The sequence below is a fragment of the Hyalella azteca genome, unplaced genomic scaffold (assembly GCF_000764305.2).
Source record: "Hyalella azteca isolate HAZT.00-mixed unplaced genomic scaffold, Hazt_2.0.2 contig3154, whole genome shotgun sequence".
NCBI classification, from domain to species: Eukaryota; Metazoa; Arthropoda; class Malacostraca; order Amphipoda; family Hyalellidae; genus Hyalella; species Hyalella azteca.
The window spans coordinates 72,147-93,951 of NW_025933406.1; the positions used below are offsets into that span (position 1 = coordinate 72,147).

The 21,805-nt window shown below is 36.7% G+C and overlaps 1 protein-coding gene across 1 annotated transcript; it reads right to left on the bottom strand.

The window, feature by feature from the left end:
* Positions 1-217: 217 nt before the first annotated feature.
* Positions 218-20,908, bottom strand: LOC108675432 (proteasome assembly chaperone 2). Its single transcript, XM_018163445.2, has 8 exons — positions 20,793-20,908; positions 5,416-5,474; positions 4,094-4,165; positions 3,649-3,798; positions 2,062-2,255; positions 1,390-1,491; positions 1,009-1,117; positions 218-377 (listed from the first exon to the last, which is right to left on the bottom strand). Exons 1-8 carry the CDS (start codon positions 20,851-20,853, stop codon positions 291-293), a joined length of 834 nt encoding a protein of 277 aa, XP_018018934.1. The 5' UTR covers positions 20,854-20,908; the 3' UTR covers positions 218-290.
* Between the last annotated feature and the right edge of the window lie 897 nt (positions 20,909-21,805).

Here is a 21,805-nt window from a genome sequence, read left to right on the forward strand (position 1 = left end):
TTAATAATTATTTGCAGAAAGCAAATCAAATTATATGCTTTTTCATCTTAGAGTACAAACATCAGCACTTAAAGCCTAGAAAATTCGACGAAGCATGGAATTTTAATACGCGAAATTGTACACAAATAACTTGATTGAGTAGACTTGTATTAAGAATTTCAAATAACTCAATACTACGGCTTTGTCGAAGCTATTTCATGTGTAATGAAACGCCAAATTGAAATCGTGGATAATTAATTGAAAAAAGCAGTATCGATGACGAATTACCGTAGAAGTAGACGATTCGTCCATCACAAAAAAATGGAGCTCGGAGCGGGAGCTCCAAACATGTTCTTCCAAGAAGGAGGAACGCGCCACTTCATCTTGGTTACGTCATCCTGTCCAACACAATATAATTATTACCTTCAGGAAGACACAGAAATTTGCTTTCCCTTAAATATTCTGTGAAGTAGTGCGCACTGTGACAATATTCTGCTGTAAATCTACAAGGGTTGGATAATATAAAGAAAATTCCTAACATTTTCAGATCGTGATTTTCGACCACGATATAAACAATGAAACTTATTATGAAGTTCCGTGTTTAATCCGGCCACCACAATGACCAGATCAAAATATTATCGAGCGTTTAAAGTTGATTTTAGATTCCCGTTGCCATTGTCTTTAAACGAACTGGAGGTAGTTTTAACTAAATAAGAGGTTAAACTTCGTTTAGAATCAATACAAAATTTGCACAAATCAATCCTTTGGAAAATTTAGGTAGTAATTGCCGCAAAAGGTGGGCCTACACTATAATAAAATATATTTTGTAATTTTTAATAGTATTTCCGTATGGAATTAGATAATATAACGGGTGGGTGGGATGCAGTCAAAATAATTCCATAAAATTCCTTAAATACATAAAAAATTGGCAAAACGAACACTTTGGAAGAAACTATCAACTATAACAATAGTTGGTAAAACCTCAAAAAAAAAGGAAAATAGGTACATGGATAAGATCTATTAACTCACAGGCTTTGATTCGGAGACGGCAGCGTGGCAGTACGAAGCTAAGGTCATCGCATCGACGGTGTTCTCTCCTTCGTCTACAAACATGAGCAGCGCGATGCACGGCAAGGAGCTGGAAGAATATATATCTATCTTAGAAATTCATTCCAGGCTTGATCCAATCTGTTTTGTTGAAAAAATAAGCAGGAAGAATGTCCATGTTAGAAATTTATTTCTGGCATGAACATTCTATAGTGCGGAGATAATAAGCAGGAAGAATATCCATATTAGAAATTTGTTTCTGGCATGGTATCCAAGATATAGTGTGTAGTGTCTCACCATCACCATGCATCATGACATGTAGTGTCTCACCATCACCATGCATCATGACACGTAGTGTCTCACCATGAGTCAAGAAGTTTTTTTGTCAGCCCAGCTCCAGGTAAAAAGGGCTCCATTTCTCCACGGTCATTAATAAATTCTTCAAGGGCTGGTGGACCCAGACTCCTGAAATAATGAAAATAAGCTTTAGAAAATAAGAATTCAAAGAAAAGCTTCTTCCATTTCATATCAGTGAGAATGCTCATTTTTACAGATATAGGTGAACAATTTTAATTGAAGATAATGTACAGATTTTGTTGTGAAATAAATGAACTTTCTTTGTTCCTTCTGAGAATTTTTCCAATATTATTACTGACAAAAGACATGAGCTGTACACAAATTTTTGAACAGATTATTCTTTAAAAATCATAATTAGCAGAATTTAAATCCATCTACCTTTTATTTGGGTTACTTGTAAATCATTTGTTCTGTTATATGATATCAAAGGGAATGTTGTAGCAGCTCTGGAATAAATTATGATGAACAAAAATGTTCATTTAAGGCCACTTGTTAAATAGACTCTTTGCTTGATACAAACCTAAGGTGAATAATCCCACATATCACACTTCAAGAGGGAAGTCACTCTTGAAATAGCTCAAGTTTGTTATAGCAGCAAACATTAAAACATAAATAATGCAAACACTAATTTCATAACTTGTTTCCATTCATTACCAACTGGCAAGTACTAACACTCACCTTAATTTGATGAGATTTGTTAGGTCAGAAATTTGTGGAAGATGGTAGAATCTTAGAGGCCTTCCAGATAACTGAGCATCACCTCTGTTGGCGGCTTGGCACCCAGCCAAGACCCAAACAATGCTGGTTTCACTTGAGGGCAAGACATCTTGTATGAACTTGTTCAAGGCTTCTACAAATTCTTGACGTTTGCCCTGAAAATAATAATCTACTTTAGGCCTGATTGGAATCAAATATGATATATCCAGATATTGTATTCCAGATAATATCAAAATATGAACCAGATTTGGAAAAAAACTATTATATCCCTGTCATGATTCATCTTATTGTAAAAAATATTTAAATTTGCAGTACCGTAAAATGGGGTAACTTAGACCACTTTGTTTTTATAAATGATGCCATTTTTTTACTAGCTAAATTAAACTTGAATTGAAACATGCAAAATACAGGTCTATACTCTAGCTTCACTCACCATAAATTGCTGGCTCCTGCCTCTCATAGTCTTTATGTAATTTCAAAAAAAGTGATGGTCTTTGTTACCCCAGCTCTTGGGGTATCTTAGACCAGGTGGTAAAATCAATTATATTTTTTGGTAAAATAACTCCAAATAACTCCAGGTTTTGGTGCATTGTAGTAGAACTCTTCTAGTTACATATGCAAATGACAAACTTGAGGAAAGTGTCATAGTTTGCAAATGGGGGGCACTGCCCCATAATGAGGGAAATGTGACTACCAAATGGCAACCCTGACAGGGTAATATAATATACTGGCTTGGAAAAAAAACTGGCTTGGAAAAATTAAGCTAAAATTACCATGTATAAGACTCTGTAGAGTCTGAAACATAAAGAAAAAACATAAATAGGCTGTCAAACATAAAATATGTTATATATGGTAATTTTATATTAACTTCCAAGCTGGTCTATGTTACCCCATCAGGGCTGACATTAGGTGGTCTAAGTTCCCCCATTTGGGGGTGGCGCCCCCCATTTGCAAACTTAGACACTTTCCTAAAATTTGGCATTTGCATATGTAACTAGAAGAGTTCTACTACAATGCATCAAAACCTGGAGTTATTTAACCAAAAAAATAAAAAAATTGGAGGGGGTACTCTGACAGGCTTTGAATAATAGCTTTTTTTCGTGGGTCACATTTTTAATTTTTTAACCTATTAGATATGCAGACTTTTTAAATCTTTCTATTGTGTTATGTAGCCTCAGTATTAGGCCTTTAATGCCCATTGACAACATTTTTCTATGTCAAATAGTTTTTGAGTTTTGGGGGTTTTTGTTAAAAAAACGAAAAGTGATCTAAGTTACCCCGCCGGTCTAAGTTACCCCATTTTATGGTATTAATTTATTTGCAATTAACATACATCTTTTTTAAGGAGGAAAGAACATAACAGCATAAGTCAATAAACAAGAGAAACACTCAAATGAGATGGCAAAGACTGCAATGCAGAAAATGTTCAGAAAGAACATGCAGATGAAGACAACACAACCAGTCAAGAAATGAAATGAGATTCATTTGTGAACCATCAATCAACCTTTAACAATAATGATCCATCCATAATGTTGGCTATGCACTAACCTTTGCTGTAGGTGCCCGGATTTGTAATATTAAGAGCTTCAGCTCATGACAGACATGCAAGTCTGCAGAAGTTGTGAGGCCTGAGTCTGTGTCATTGTATGCACCACAGCCAGCTATAGGCAAGAGTGCACTGTGGTGTACAACTGCAATCTGTTAAATTTGACAATGAGGCAATAGCATTATTAATTACGAATTTGATATGTACAAGAGAATGTGTCATTTAAGGAAAAAGAATACTGAGCATGGATCAATTGAAGAAAATTATTATTATACACTCTTTACTCTGTAATAACATAAGAAACTTGAGTTTATGATCAATTCAATTATATTTTAAATCTTCCATTGCATTATACTATAATAACACAACAGAATGTTCATTTTCAAACTCAACATGGATTTCCTGACAAATTGAATTACACAACACACTAACAGCTAAATGCCTTACCTGTTCAGTAGGAAGGGAGAAGATTAGAATATCAACAGCAAGCTGGCCAATATTTGCAATGCTTACTGAAGGCTGAAATAGAAGAGAAAAATTGCATTCACAAACATGCAAGATCCATGAATAAAACATATTATGGTTTGCACATTAGAACCTAGAAGCCCTACTCCTGGCTCACCTTTAAAGTTTGGTATAAAGTTATGATGGAAAATTAGGAACTTGAAAAGAATCAATAGCAAAAGATCCTTAAATTCCCTATTTGATACTTCATGGTCCAGGTTTAATATATTTCAAGCAATAGAAAATTTTTGAAAAATATAGTTAGCATTCTTGAATTTTGTTTAAACTTCTTTTTTATGTAAAATTATTTTTTACTGGCAAAATCTTTATTCAATTTCTTTAAAAATATTTTGCCATATATATGCGCAGTTGCAATAATACTTTAGGGATGTTAATATTATTTGCAAGAATTTTACTCACAGACTTGACATGGATTTAATTTTAGATATTTGTGTATAAGACAAATTTTGCATAAAAGGCCATGGTAGCAAGATTTTTTCTATAAATATCTCATCAGCATCATATAGTAAAAACTAAATCTCAATCAGCTCAATGGTCAAACAAGAAGCAGAAAACTGTGCAAGCTGTGATTGCAATTTATTGGGGTCTTCAGTTTATTTATTTTATGGCTACCTATTAAAATAAATACTCAAGCCATGATCCTAAAAAATCCATTTTCTCAGTCATAACATAATAAAAGACAATACTATTTTGCACTATTTTAGGAATCGACCTTAAAAAGAAAACATTAACTTTTAGCGAATAAAATTCAACTAAACTTCCTTTTAGAAAAGATTTTATATTTAAATATTTTTTTTTTAAAATTTAGTAGAATATATATACTGGTACATCATAATTTCATATCAAAATTCATGCTGCGTGACTTGAATATAAGCTAGCAAGCTACAGGACAACAAGAGCCTTAACCAAAAAGCTTTATTGAAAAAGATTGGCCAGATTTAGAATGTTTTTGTCTTATTCATGGGTGGCTTCTGCCAAATTTTCCAGTTAGATCACATGGTGCTGAAGTAGCAGATGAACCAATGAATTTAAAATTTAAAAAAGCAGAGAAATTCATAATTGAACAAAAAATATATGACTCAGTCTACTCTACTGTTGCCAGTCTCTGTGAGAGTGTAGGCAGTAAGCTGCATATGCATAGCCAATAGTGAGAACAATAACTTAAAATTAAAGGTAAGCAGTAAGTTGACCTCTGAGTTTGACATTTGATTTACATATGAATAAATAGATTGAAGTATACTTACCAATATTAAGGAGTAACCAGGAAATTTTCTGGGATCAGTCAGCCATAAAATGTCCATTTCTGAAATTTAGTCATACATATTTACTATTAACGAATAGAGATTGAATGAGCACAGCCTCACCAGCTAAAACTATAAATACACAAATAAATAATAAAACCAGAATATCCCAGTGCCCCCTACATTTTAATATCAATATCAATAAACTACAATAAACTACAATAAACTAACCTGCCGTAGAATGTGAACACTGCAAAGTGCATCTCTGCTGCAACTCCGCAAGAAACTGCTTCAGAGAGTTTCATCAGCGATAAACTTTCTCCATTGCTAATAATGACTGATTGCATTTTTGCTTGCTTGTAGTACATCGATAAAGGGACCATAAATTGTAGTGAAGAAACTGCTACTTAAGTAATTGCTATCTATTTCAACTCCAAAGGAATTTGTTTATACGGTACCTGGTTATTATGATAGGTTAATTATTTTCATCTGTTTATTGTGATAGGGTATGTCATTACATGATAGTACTGTAATGAGTACACTCGTTTGCCCTCAGTACACTCGTTTGCCAAAGGAACTTTGTTAAATGTGATTATATAAGCTAGTGCACTCGTTTGCCAAAGGAATTTTGTAATATCCATATACTAACGTATATACACTAGGTTAATATTTTTTTCGCAAAATAATAATTTTTCACAATAAATGTATTGGTGATAACGATGCATTTCTATGATCCCTAACTCCAAATTTGCCTGTAGGGCCAAGCATTGAATGTAAGATACATTTCAACAAATAACAGCTATAGAAAGGTCGCTACAGTGTTGCAGCCCAATGTCGCAATATCTGACACTACAGTTGCAACCATATACTACCGGGACTCTCTAGTCCCGCTTATAGAATTTTTACAATTAACACATTTTTAATAATTTTTTTACAGAAATGCATTATTTAGTCCTAATTTAATGTGATTCTACAGAAAAAATCAAATAAAAAGTTGTAAAAGACATAGCCGTTACGAAAGGGTTAAAAAATTGTTGAAAATCTGAAAGATTGCAAGCGCACACAGTAGGTTTCCAGTACGTTGGATGGAACAGGATGCAGTGAAGATTGTCAGGAAATCAGTTGCAATGAGTGTAAGTGTTGCAGTGCATGGAGATTGGAGAGTAATGGATATACTATCAAAGTTGTTTGCAGCATTTTCGTATTAAAAATTACCCAGCGCCAGCGACGCATCTCGAAAATGGCTGGCAACATTTTGGGCTAAAAATCCATATCTTGGCAATGCAGTTTGCAAACTCTGCACTCTGGTTATAATGCAGTCTGCTGAGTGTCAACTGTGCTCTGATGTGAGTCATGACTGTCATGTGACTGCAACTATGCAATCATCAACAAAAAATTTTGTATTTACTCATTTAGTCTCATTGAGCATGATATTTTGGCAAGCTTGTGGTACTTAACTGCTCAAGTTGTCAATTCTGTAAGATGACATGTTTGTGTACCACAAATCTCTTCAATCAAGTATTACATTTGAGCCATCAGCTGTAAGGCTTCATACATTCTGAAATATTATATTATGTTAAAGCTGCAATATTTAAGAAAAAAGTAGGACATTTCCCAATTAGCATCACCTTCCCCAACTCCAAGAAACCAAACTCCTATCCTTAACACAACATCTTAAACGTTATGCACTACAAATCAGACTCAGCCAGAAAGCAAAAAATCCAACTCACAATACTCACCCACTACATTTCCTCACCTTACAGCTCCACCCACTGACCCACAGCACCTCTGCCACCTCATGAAACAAACAATTTTCCACAATAACAATTCAGCCTTTTGGGCTTCACCACCAACATACAGGCATGGAATATATCTACTTGGCAAGCCGCAACTTAATTTTTTGAGCCGTGGTTTTATGGATTTGCCAGCTGTGATTCCATTTCACCAAGCCGTGAATTACATATCTTGGCCATGAAAAGCCATTTACAAGGCGTGAATTTATTTACAAATTCCATGCACTTATTACCTCAACTCTCTAATTTTACCCTAAAACAGTCAAACGGCAACAATAAAATTTGTCTTTCCTGTAAGTTGAGCACGTGTTAATGCAGTCTGACCGCTTTGACATGACCACCACTATGCACGATCTTCAACAAAACGTTTAGTTGATTTGTTTACATTACATGATTACGATGTTTATGTTTTTTCTGCAGGATATTTTGGCAGGAACGGTAAAGCAATGCGGATTGTGCAAGTTGAAAATTTTATGAAATAACATGTTTGCAAAGTGCAAACCGCAATTTTTCAATCAAACAAAAATTTATGACATTTGAGCCTCGAAATTTCATACCTACTGAAATTATATGATATTAGAGCAGTGATATTTCAGACAAAAATAGGACTTTTCCAGCCCTGCCAACATACATATTCCATCAGAACAAGCTACACACTACACAGGATACAATCAAACAAAATCTCAGAACAATCCACACTACAATCACAGGAAACTATCTCACAAACCTTGCTCACAACACAATAAAGTTCTAAACAGTCCCACACCAGTGACACCACAGATCCACTCATCCACATCCACCCATCTGAAATTAACTTACCAGACCGGCATGCATACACCTTGTACAACTTCGCACAAACAAACCACTCCAGCACTACTTCTCTCATATCTAAACAAAATACATCCCACCACACACCCTTCTCTACATTGCTCACTCTCTCTGTCTATCCAAAACATAGCTACGAGTGATGACACTATTCATCTTTTCTCCTGCCCTGTAATGCCCACATCCTTATTGCTATTGGTGGGTGACATTTGGGCAAGTGGACCCCCTGAACGCCGCAGGGCTGCTGGCTCGCTGAGGTTACCAACTTGGCTGGCTCCAGAAGGCCAGAACTGGGTCTAGGCGTAAGGCAAGGGTCCCCGCCTCAGGCCTCAGGTGCGCAGCTGTAGAACAGCAAATTAATGCTTGCTCACATCAGCCCTGGAGCCAACATCAACCATCTGAAAGCTATAGATATTGTCATAGATATTGTCACACAGCGGCAGGGGTGGAATACATCTACTTTTTACGGAAATTTTGCGGCCCAAGATCTCCCATTTTTAGGTAAGTTTGAAATCTCGTGGCTCGGAAGTCAGGTAAAATATATTGATTTAGAAATGTCGCGGCTCCAAAATGGGTCACGTGACGTGTGGGGGAAGGGCAAGCCCGCTGTTGGCAGTTGTCAGCTGCAAAACGATAAAGAATATTTCACTGGCTGATGTAGCTGAATAAACGTATCACTGTATCATTTGAGCTCATGTTGTTTCCACGTGCAGTTGTGCAGTGATAACTCCTAAGTCCTAATCCAGTTTCCACAACAACTAGGCTTGGCGCTGGTTGGCGATCATGCATGGTGGCTTGATACCTGTAAGTATTCTTATCATCATATACATATGGCCTTATCAATAGTTTGTTTTGAAAAGAACGTAGATTAGTAGTAGAATTATATTGTGAATGGTCTTTAACATGATTCAATTGTGAAGTTTGGAAGACTATCCCGATTACACCTTACCTTACCAGCCGTATTCTCTATCCAGTGTCCACGAAACTTGGAAGAAATAATATATGATCGGTGTCCGTTGCTTCTTAGCTCTAATGTAGTATTGTTTCAATTTTAAGCCTCTAATCTATGCACTTCTAAATTATTTCTAGAAAATTTCATTACTTGTTTTTAATTCGATGAAAAACTATTGAATAGTTAATGCCGCGTACAAATTTATTGACCAAAAACGTTTACCATCCTGAAATGAGGTCAGACTGCAAGTTTGGTAGTTCAAATTTCGATGAAACCAAAGACACCAACTTGACAGTGCTGACAGGTAACGGTGACTACGCTACTATAGGATACCATATTTTCATAACATGAAAAAAGTTTACAAGGAGTGTTCAACTGTGCGCAAAAACATAATTTATTGAGCAAGAAATGTTTCCCATTGCGATGCAAAGTGCACGTTTGTTCCTTCGATGGAGCGCCTGCCAACTAATAAACAAATATGTTGGTTACTAAGCTAAGCTTCTCGAGTGTTGACCACAGGGAATATCAGTAACACTGCCGAGTTACCTACTCAGTTGATTTTGTCACTAAAGTAAAGGCATTAGGCACTATACCACTCTACATTTATTCTATTATAGGGAAAAGACCAATTTACTACCACCTATCGGTACATTTGGTATGTAGTTTAATATAGCAAGAAATTTATATACATCTAGAATATCAATTGGAAAGTAGCCACTTTCGTTCCCTTGGATATGAAACGTCTGGGAAATACTTATTTACAAATTTGGTGTGACCTTGTCAGTAACAATGATAAGGGTTTTAATTAGCTAGAATTCATACTACTAAAGAACATGAAGACATGCCATTGTACATTTAAGTTTGTTTAGTTGTGGCTTGAAATGTGACTGTTGAGTACATATAGAGGCCTGATGGATAATTGTGTGCGTATTAAAAATACTTGCAGTGTTGGGTATATTTTGTATCTTTTTCAAAAAATATGAAGAGCTTATAAGTTTTATTCTAATTTTAATTTTGGAGTTGAATGAGAATCCCATACTAAGTGAGCCTTAGTGAGGTTTACTGTGGAATGGAATGGGACTTTTTTAAATGTTTATAAGCTACTTTAATTTTTTATTATTAATATCCGTGTGTAGTTTGTGAAAGCAAATCATCATGTGTTTACAAAGTTAGCTACAAGTCCATGGTGTCACTGAGAGCTTGCCTCAGATGCTGAGTCATGTGTCATGAGGACAAGAACTCAGATAACGGAGGTACAATGTCTATAACTGGGTTGGGAACCTTAGTAAGTCCCCGTAGTGTAACCTTAGTAAGTAACCTCCAATTTGAACCATAGCTGCCCTCTCACGATGTAGCTCTCAGTTGAGTTTTCTGACCTAGTGGTAGATGCCGTAGCTTATACCTCTGTATCGTAACTCTCATGTATTACCACCCCGTATCAAGATACTTTTCTCTAAGACAGATTGTGTCTTGGTTATCCCTCACGCCTTAGTCACGTGTCCCGATCCTAAGGGGAGCTTAATTTAAGAGCGCTGACATTAACTGGTTTGGGGAAAATCCAATTCTTGGAATGCTAGGATTTTCTTTCCGAATAATTCATGTTAGCTTTCTAGTATCTTGCAGAATACATTACCTGATGCCGGCCTTTTATTTCAGGTTTCTGAGTGAATGTGCGTGCCTGAGGAGACTAGCGGCACTATTACTGGCTACTTGGCCAATGACTTTGAGGCCTGCTCTTAAATGGTAAGCCCACACTCATCTTCTCGCATTCAGATGATTAAATGAACTAATTTTAAATGATTGAAATAATTTTATTGATCTTTTGACTATATTTCCAAGAAAATTCAGATATTTGATCAGTGATCACTCTCTATGCATTATGGCATAAGGATTTTCCATACCAAATGGCATCAAGCATTTAAACAAATTCAATCGATAGTATATATGACAAGATTATGTTTTCAACTTGATTAACTTTCAAAAATTATTCATTTTTTAAAATTTGTTTATCTACCAAAGATATCATACTTGGTGTTGAATTGTCATTCAACAGAATTAGAGTGAGTGCATACAAGATAGTACGTTGCAATGCATTTCCAAAATTAATAGAACGTTGGTGTAATGTCTATGAGAGCCTGCATTCTTAAGGACACTCGATTTACACAATGTATTCATCTCTCATTATTTTACAGATCCTCAAAGAACAGAAGCAGGCATGGATGAGGGCATGGAGCTAGAAGCATGCATGTCAAAGAGAGGCTTGTTCTCACCGCACCTGTGAACTACCATCTGACCGTGCCTGTTTGCTACGATCTCACCACACCTGTTCGTTACAGTCTCACTATGCCTGTTTGCTACGGTCTTACGCACCCGTTTGCCAAGGTCTGTACTGATTGGGACTCTTAAGCTTTACCTATGTCACAATAACGAGGATCAATCAATTACTGATGGATTTACAGAAGGAAGTGCTGGGGCGCTAACAAACCAAGTTACTAGGATGATAAAGCTTTGTCTTGCATCAGGACAATGCCTCTCCTATGCTAATAATACCGTTATTTTGTGTACACCATTTTGCCTTGAATAAATTGTCAAATATGCCTCTGAACGTCTTTTTCACTCAGTAATTTATACATATGTATTGGGTAAGTTGGAGTTATCTCCCAAAACCTGGTTTCTTGAGTTCCCATAAGTCTCCATCATGCTGTGATGCATGATGGAGAAGTATGTACAAGTTTAACTTTTCAAATATGAGTGCAACTGTGAACCACCAATTTGCCGTGAATGGAACGCCTAGCACATTTATATGCATGAGCGAACATCAGCGGTGGGTCAAGCCTGTCGGCAGTAACCTGCCCATGACACAATAATAATAGTATTAGCAGTTTCAGAGCTTATCCCGCCAAAGGCCTGTTGCCGATTTTTGACATTGCAAAACTTTCACACTTTCTTGTGGTCTCGAACATGCAACTCACTGCTCCGATTCTGCTATGCATAACCCCCCAGCCTCAAAGATTCAATCCAAAAACTGTCGCAGAGAGCTGGATTGAACCCGCACCTCTCTGCTCCAATCCTGGTAGGTACTCTAAATTGTAGCCACTGGGCCACCCTGCCCTAAACTAAACTGTGCTCAGCAAACAACGAACTGCGATCAATCAGCCCAGCTCGTCAGTAGAATTGCATGAAATCGGACATGCACCACCAAACAACGGATGAAATATGACTTTTGTTACATCATTATATTGCGTAATTATTAGCTCACATCATCTGAGGTTAGGTTTCACATAGTTTAGTTAAGTTCCAAAATTAATTGTCTTTCGATGAATTGTCCTTCTTATCATAGACTGATTCGATGCACAGGACTGGTCGCAGGCACCATATGCACTGCAAGGCTGTGGCACTAAATGTCCAAATGATGCAAAAATTTTTATGCGTTTGCAGATGACGCTAGGCCATACTATGGCAGGCTGTTTTCCTGCTGGCAGATTGAGATAGGTCTACTTAAATGGATTTGAAAGCTGCAAACACTCAAGGCTTCAACACTTATGGACAGAAGTGTTGAAGGGCAGGCTATATACAATCAGAGCTGGGCAGCGCTACTTTGAAATGTAGCGGCGCTACCGCTACCGCTACATGCTCTAAATGTAGCGGGCGCTACCGCTACCGCTACATGCTCTAAATGTAGCGGGCGCTACCGCTACCGCTACATGCTCTAAATGTAGCGGGCGCTACCGCTACCGCTACACCCACTAAATTGTAACGAGCGCTACCGCTACCGCTACAGTAAAATGTAGCGCCGCTACATTAGCCGCTACAATGGCCAAAATTATTGGAAATCTCTAAATATTTATTGTTCTGCTTTTGGGATTTACTCATAAACAATTAATGATAATGAAACATTTTCAATGCAAATCAATGCAACTTTATTGCAATTAACCTAACCAAACTAGTACGGGTTAGAGACAGTAAATAAAAGTTAGTTATTGTTATGTTTTACCTTCCCTACATGGATGTCTACTTTAATCTACCAATCTCAAAAATTATCCACACATACATATAAAAAAATCAGTCTTTTTTTTATATATATGTGGATTATTTTTGAGATTTATAGATTAAAGTAGACATCCATGTAGGTAAGGTGAAACATAAAAATAACTGTGTAAAAAAACTAAGCAAACTGAAACATGGAAAAATACCTGTAAGTGGTAACTGATAACAACTTAACAAGTAACAACTAACATGTTGACACTAGTAACAGGCTGAGGTTGACAACATTACACAGAAATCTTACGTACAGTTTTATTCTGTAATTTATATTATGTATGTATCATGCTGGTTTTTAAATAATATATAATAATATTAAGTAAAATCTAAAGGCTTTATCTATAAATGTAGCGGTAGCGCTGTAGCGGCAAAACCTCGCATCGCTACTTAAATATGTAGCGGGTGCTACCGCTACCGCTACATTGCTTTAAATGTAGCGCCGCTACTGAAAATGTAGCGGCCGCTACTGCCCACCTCTAGCGGCTACTGCCCACCTCTGCTGATAGGATACATGTAATTCATGGCTTCATGTCACCTCTGACGTTACCGTACCTCGTTTAGAAATTTGCCGCTGTATCGCAATTTCCCTACAAAGGTACGTGTTAGTTTTTTTTGGTATGTTTATATATTGCGGTAAGGATCTGTGTCAATTTAATGACTTTTTTATAGGTGATCAAACATATTATTCATATTAGCCTGTTCTTTATTTATTTGTTTTACGTTTTCGCGGCATATACTGCTATTTTTGTTAAATAATTATTATGCAATTAATTTGCGTTTGTTAATATATTTTCAGGATGGCTTCTGAACAAGAAATGGAATGAAAGAATGTAAAGCAAGACGCAAGTTTTTTTTATTGTTATAGGGTTAAGAAAACTTATGGTTTAATTTCGTAGTTGAAGGTTGTTAAATTGTTGTAGTTTTTCATCTATAACATTTGTATAATCTTTCCTTCGAAATTGGAATTGTTAGCCATTACGATCATTGGTCTGAGGTTCAGGGTTATTACCCCTAATGGGATTAACAACGCCGACAGGTTGGACCGTAAAATTGAATTAAGACGATGTTGAATAAAATGGAATTGTAAGCGTGAAAGAAAAATGTGAAATAGTTTCAAATTTTCTGAAATATTCAGTTTATATAAACACAAGCAATTTGATTCCTTTAAAATGATGATGGAAAATTTTTGTGTTATTTTTCAAAGGTCACCTGGAAAATTTTCAAAGATCACCTCCAGGAAATCCGGCATCAGCTACTAAAGACAAATGCATCAAGTTAGAAATTATGCGATCAGGTGACACCAATATTATTTGTTCACAATATTACGGAAGATTCCAAATCAAACTTCCCATGGATGAGTCCATCTATATTTTTTTTCTATTATATTTATAATCATAGCTCAGAATTGATTAAACTTTCGTGAAAGAAGTTGGCTGGTTACTCTCTTGTATATGGATCGTTCTTATTTGTATGTGGATCATCTGTTGCTCCTACTTAATTGTACGAAATAATCGAAAAACCAGAAGGTATTCATGATTCCTAACGCTTTTCATTCTACAATCATCTTAAAGATATTAAATATCTCTGATAATGACATTAGATAAAATACATTTTTATCATCAATGACAATTGATGAACTAAGAAATGCAGCTAAAGATGGCAATCTAAGAGCGCGACTACCTCGGATGTCCTTCAGTGCAGACTGCATCGCCTCGACGCAAATGACGTTGAAACAAAGTTGATTACGAGTTGATTTCGTTAAATTCGACGTTTAATAAACGTTACGCTAAATGTAGCGGGCGCTACCGCTACCGCTACACCCACTAGATTGAAACGGGCGCTACCGCTACCGCTACAGTAAAATGTAGCGCGCTACATTAGCCGCTACAATGACCAAAATTATTGGAAATCTCTAAATATTTATTTTTCTGCTATTGAGATTTACTCATTAACATTTAATGATAATAAACATTTTTAAAACATATCAATGCAACTTTATTGCAATTAACCTAACCGAACTAGTATGGGTTACCCCAGGGTTAGATACAGTAAATAGAAGTTACAGGTATTTTTATGTTTTACTTTCCCTACATGGATGTGAACTTTAATCTACCAATCTAAGAAATTATCCACATATACATTCAGTCTTTTTTTGCATATATATGTGGATTATTTTTGAGATTGGTAGATTAAAGTAGACATCCATGTAGGGAAGGTGAAACATAAAAATAACTGTGTAAAAATAACTGTAAGCAAACTGAAAGATGAAAAAAAACTGTAACTGGTAACAACTTAACAAGTAACAACTTAACAAGTAACAACTAACATGTTGACACTAGTAACAGGCTGAGGTTGACAACACTACACCGAAATCTTTCGTACAGTTTTATTCTCTAATTTATATTATGTATGTATCATGCTGGTTTTTAAATAATATTTAATACTATTAAGGGGACCGACTACCCTAAAAATCGGAAATTTTTGCTTTACCGTTTTCTTGACTCATTTTGAAGCTGCTGAAAAGGCGCGTCTAACGCAGTTTACCGCATGTCTGTGCGTGCTATAATTTTTGAGTAAGACAATTTTAAAAATATATCTATGAACATTTTAAACAATATGTACAAAGATTTATTTGGATTAAATCTGTATATATAGATCATTACTCTCGTCAATTACAAAGAGTTTGCACTCGTTTGAAAGCTACAAACGAGATGCGTTCAACAAAGCTACTACCATAGATGTACATGCAATACTTTTTTGTGTAATGCAGTCTTGAACTTTTATAAAATGGTCATTTTATATAATTATTTACAAATAAATGGTATTTATATGTCATTATTTAGGTCAATTGCAAAGTGTTTGCACTCGTTTGAAAGCTACAAACAAGACGCGTTTAACAAAGCTACTACCATGGATGTTCATGCAATATTTTTTTCGCAATGCAGTTGTAAAGTTATGTAAAATGAATATTTTATATATATATTTATATATAAAAAGTCCCATTTATAGCCTATTATTCACGTTAAATTGAACATAAATAGGTCTAAAGACGCGTGCTGGTACCTTGAATGCAAATAATTATCAATGGGAAAGCTTGGGCTACAATATCAAGACTTTTTGGGCATATTCTTCTGTTTTCAATGAATTTTACTTTATTTGGCTCCCCTAAACAATTTAAAAATCCAAAAAAATCCATCTTAAAAAAATTATAACTCCAACAGTTTTCAAGCTACGGCAATGAGAGACATACCATTCGATTTGTAAAAACAATACCTAGCGACTTTAGAAGTCTTTTTTAATATGTGCATGGTTTGACTTATATATGTGTTACTTAAATATGTAGCGGGCGCTACCGCTACCGCTACATTGCCTTAAATGTAGAGCCGCTACCGCTACCGCTACTGAAAATGTAGCGGCCGCTAGTAGCGGACGCTACATGTAGCGCGCTACTGCCCACCTCTGTATACAATATTGGAGGAAGGAACCAAGGTGGTATAATCGAAGCAGGGCAGTGTTGGTCTCCAACAAGCGACCCTCTCACACGACGTTTCTCTTTCCCCTTTCAAACGGCTTTCCTTTTCAAGCTCTTCTGATGAAACATTTTTTTCCAATTTCTCTACGTGGATAAAAAGTTAGAGTCCCAGGTTAAGAGAGAACCATTTTTAACATGAATTGAGCATTATAGGTAGTTTCTTTTCTCATTTATTCCTTGAAGTGTGACAAACAAATAGGTCTTCCATCATGCTCGTTTCCATTTGAATTAAAACTAAATGATGCGCATTTTGAATGTATGTATGGCCTAAGCATTTGTATGTATTTCTAAATGTATGGCCTAAGCATTCGTAAACATTTTGAGCCTGTGAAACGAGCTGTGTGTAGAGCAGGTCTATCTACAAAACTTCATGTTGTCTAAATATTTTCTAAATGCAAATTAACTCACATTTACCTTCAATTAAAAAAAACTGAAATTTTTAAAAGATGTTTATCATCGCAAATGGATTTTTGCCTAGAATCACACAACACACGTCTTAAATTGCTCGTAAAAAAGGCGCATCATGTTGAGGATTTTTCGTTTCGTAATTTATATTAGTCGTAGCTCTAAGGTAGCCTTTTTAAGATATTCTGTATGAGCTTATATCTCATTGCAGGTGAATCGTTTTTGTTCACTGGTTGGTCAAAACATCTTAACAAGTGTTTCCAGAACTTTGTATGTTCGATTTTTTTTTCTTTATCATAGAATTTATCATTCAACAAAATATTTAAGTCTGCGGGTTAGTACCATGCTCTCGCCATACTCGTATATATAAACTGTGACCGCAAAGATGAAGATCTTACACTCGCCTCTCAAATTTTAGTAAAATTGTGTTATATTTTTATAATATTGTAAGGTAGGCATTAGCATGAACTAAAATACATGTGAATTAGGGAATAATGTTTAACTGCTATTTCTAGGGCAAAATTCGAGCTTAGCTATTTGTGATCGGCGCGTATCATTGTATGCCATTGCCGCCAAGAGTTCGCAAGTTTGAGGTTCAAGAAAGGCTTTCCACGGCTTGAGAAATAGGCTTACGGCTTGAAAATTCGTTAGTTCGCGGCTCAAATAATCCAGTCGCGGCTCACAGAGTCGAAGTTTTCCTCCCCTGCATTAACACGTGCTTAACAGCCTCAACTCACAGTAAAGACAAATTTTATTGTTGCAATTTGACTGTTTTAGGGTAAATTAGAGATTTGGGGTAGCACGTGCATCATGATGGCGATGCATGGATGTTGTAAATAAATTTGCGCCTTGTAAATGGCTTTTCATGGCTGAGATATGGAATTCCAAGGCTCGGTGAAATGGAATCATGGCTCAAAGAAATGGAATCACAGCTCAAAGAAATGGAATCACGGCTCAAAGAAATGGAATCACGGCTGGCAAATCCATAAAACCACGGATCAAAAAATTCAGTTGTGGCTTGCCAAGTAGATATATTCCATGCCTGGCATGAAGTAAAATACATGTGAATTAGGGAATAATGTTTAACTGCTATTTCTAGGGCGAAATTTAAGCTTAGCTATTTGTGATCTGCACTCATCATTCATGCCATCGCCGCCAATACGGCAATAGTTTACAACTTCGCGGTTCAAGAATGGCTTTCCACGGCTTGAGAAATAGGCTTACAGCTTGAAAATTCTTTAGTTTGCGGCTCAAAAAATCCAGTTGCGGCTCGCAGAGTAGATTTTTCTCCCCTGCACAGCAGTATGGCATAGGCCGTAGGGCGTAGGGAGTTGCTTACCAAAAATACTGAGGAGGTTAGACAGCATGGGATAGAGCTGATGGGCGGTTTTAGATACGGCATAGAGCAATTGTATTGGTGGCTTACTTCTCAAGTTCTCAATACCTCATTAGCTCGCTGGTTCATTTCCATGAACTTGAAGGGGATTTGTCCCTTTGGCTTTTAACATATAATCACTTAGTCTACTCTGCCCTTTAGCAGGCTTACGCACGGAAAGGAGTATGAAAGAAATGCTGGTCTCTGGCATGCATCCCCCCACCTCGCCGTAAAGCGAGGCGGGGAGGGTCATCAACAACAACAACAACGATGAAGTTGCTGAAGTGGCGAACGAATGATTAACGGAATGCTGAGGCTGAACGAATTTCGCGTATTTAGCAAACATGAAAGTAACGGTCCTGCTGATTGATTCTATGCTGAAAAATTAGGCATTGGTACTATGCATATCTACTTTCTAAATTCTACAAAAAAATTTGTAATACAAATGCTTAAAAAGAGACTAGGTACACTCATTTTTTACATGGCTACGGTAAACGTATAGCTTAATCATGGTTTGAAGCTTCAAATCTTATGACTACAAAAGCATCTAATACAGATAGTGCGGAGACTTGAAATACGATGAATCAATCACTCGACAATAAAACTTGACACTCGCCAATACTGCTTGAAGTTGCAATGAATGCGTACAGTTTAAGAAGTTCAACGCTTATATCTCAGAAAATAATCAACCCAGAGAGTACGGAGTGATGAAATAAGATTAATTAGCCACCTATTCAATGAAAATCACTACTCTGAACTCTTTGGGTTGTACATTTTCCGAGATATAAGCGTTGAACCTGTGAAACCGTACGCGGTCATAGTTGCTTTACTCGAGTTTAAGCACTAATACTAATAGCGAGTGCTAAATGCTATGTTTGAACTATACAAGGTTGACCTACGAGGAGTTCCGTCTTTCAGTTGAGCTTTCTTGTTACGTCACGTAGATCAAGAAACGTGAACAAACCCGCCATTCCCACGACGGATTGGTCGACTGGTTTGATTGCATTTGAGTGATTGGTTAATGCCCTTGACGTCACTGAGATCAGTGACATCACAGGCGAACAACAAACTACATATGCAAAAATGGGCTTCTGATTGGCCAACCTTATCATTTATGCCAGTTCAACAATGGCTAAATGCTATTGCAGGGTGAGTCATGGTGATTTACATTGAATAACTTAATAAGCGATCCCCTCATTTCATAACTCCGCTCTCTCCGAGTTGAATATTTTCCGAGATAGTAGCGTTGAACCAGTTAAACCATTCGTGATCGTTTTACTGTAAACACAGACATTAAGTGCTAAATGCTGTTACCGAGTGGCGAGTGGTGAGTTGCATTAAATAAATGCTTGATTCTCCTTATTTCACCACTCCGCACCCTCTGGGTTGAATATGTAGTGAACGTCTCGAAAAATGTATTATTTCATTTTGTCATGAATTATAAAATAAGGCATATTCAGGACAATTATAAATGTACCTAGTTAGCCTGCACATACGTCTGATGACAATATTAAAATAAAATAGAATTTCATAATTCAAAAAAGATAAACAATGTTTGTCAAATAATAATCTAGACTTTTCCCAAAGTGCAACACTGAGCCGAAATGCGGATCATAACCGATTTATTCACTTGGCATTACCTTGTTACCTAGAGCACATTAAACTGGGGTAAGAATCTAATAATAATAAGATTTGTTTATTTTTGTATCCTCTTTGTGTTGTGAGGTGTTGCTATTGTAATGACAAATATGTAACTATTGTCTCATATCAAAACAAGATCTGCCATGTGGCAGCTGTGTGAGCCAGGTCTCATAGTGTGGCACAAGAGTCGTTGTAAAATTTATCTCAAGGTCATCTGGTCGTTGAACAACCGCATGCCAGTCGATGGTCGATAGGATTTATGCAGTCGATAGTCGATAGGTTTCTTCAGTAGTTCGATAACTTAACAATGAAAACACTAGTAAGTCATGTTGTCAGCTGCTACGACCTATGATATGTATGTGTTCTGTGTACTGATTTATGTAACATTGGCAGGTATTTGGTCTGAGCTACTCTTCTAGACTTCTAGTGGCATCCCTCTAATGTCAAGATCTAAGAAAGAAACTTGAAAAGCATCTCTCCTTGTTTGAAACACCCTCCTGATACCATTAAAATTTTGTGGATGTCATTCTAGAATCTGTTCATGAACTTTGAGGCTAGAATAGTGAGGTCTCACAAATACTTTCAGCGATATCAATTGCGCTCAGCAAGCACTGGTCCAGCTCATAGGCGACGAACCCGTAAAACCTGAAGCGAGCGTCAGGTTTCACTAGAAATAACAGGAGACAAGATCGTTAAACGTGTTTAAGCAGACAACGGGTAAATCTGTCTCAACGCCCTGGTTTTAGATTTAATATAATATGTAAGGTTGTGATTCTTTTGACACCAATGATATATAGTGATATTCGATTACATTACCTCCTAAAGTTACGAAATCTCCAAAATCGCCGCCGCATTCGATCGATCTATTATTCGTCATGTAATCTGCACTTCAGCGTCTTCAGTTTTTTAAGTGTGACCCATCCGCAAGACCAGATAGAAAAATTTGAACGACTTCGTCGACGAGGTAATGACTTCAACAAATAACACAGCGGGTAAAGCTTTCTTCTCAAGAATCGGCAACAGGCCATGTACCTATTTCTTCAGTGCCGACACTTCTACTGTATTCTATATCAAATAGAATTCATGCTGTACTGTTATGAATTAAGTTCTCTTTTTTTCTCTCCATTCACATTTATTCGAAAAAGGCGGTTGTTTGGTGTTCCTGCACAATTGGTTTTATTCTAAGTATCAAGCAACGTTTTATGGGCACCATTGTAACATGTCACTGTTAGATTACTCGATACATTTCGCTCTACAGTTAATACGTCGGTGCGTAGAGTTAGGTTTATGCAATAGCGCTTGAACATTAGGTTCTCAATTAGCAAATGGCGAGCGCCTTTTTCGTGAGGCTATTTCTGGAGAGGAGCTCGATAAGTGAACAGTCTCAACAGCGACTCGAGAGAATGAATCACAATGCAATCGAAAAAGATGAACAATGTTTATATTCATGATTTATGTTTGAATAAAGATCACCTAATAGGAGAATCAGGAAAAAATTTGAAAATTGGCAATTGATGATCGCCTCACTTCGATCCGAAAGGGTTTGCAAGTAAGTCACGCGTACGTGCTAAGCATAATGTTCTTACTATGTTACTGATGACGACAAGATGGACGTCAGACGGTCAAAGTGATGGTCCCGGATGTCAGAGAACAGCCATCGGGTCTAAAATCACGATCTCTATTGAGGAGCCCTATAGGGGTCGCTGATCTTCCCTGCTCTGTTAGAAAATTCCTCTCCGATTTTTCAGTAGTGGACTCTAATATCGTCACATACGCCGACGACCCCACTATCTTCGCGTTCTAACCGAAGCTCGACGATGCGAAGGCGG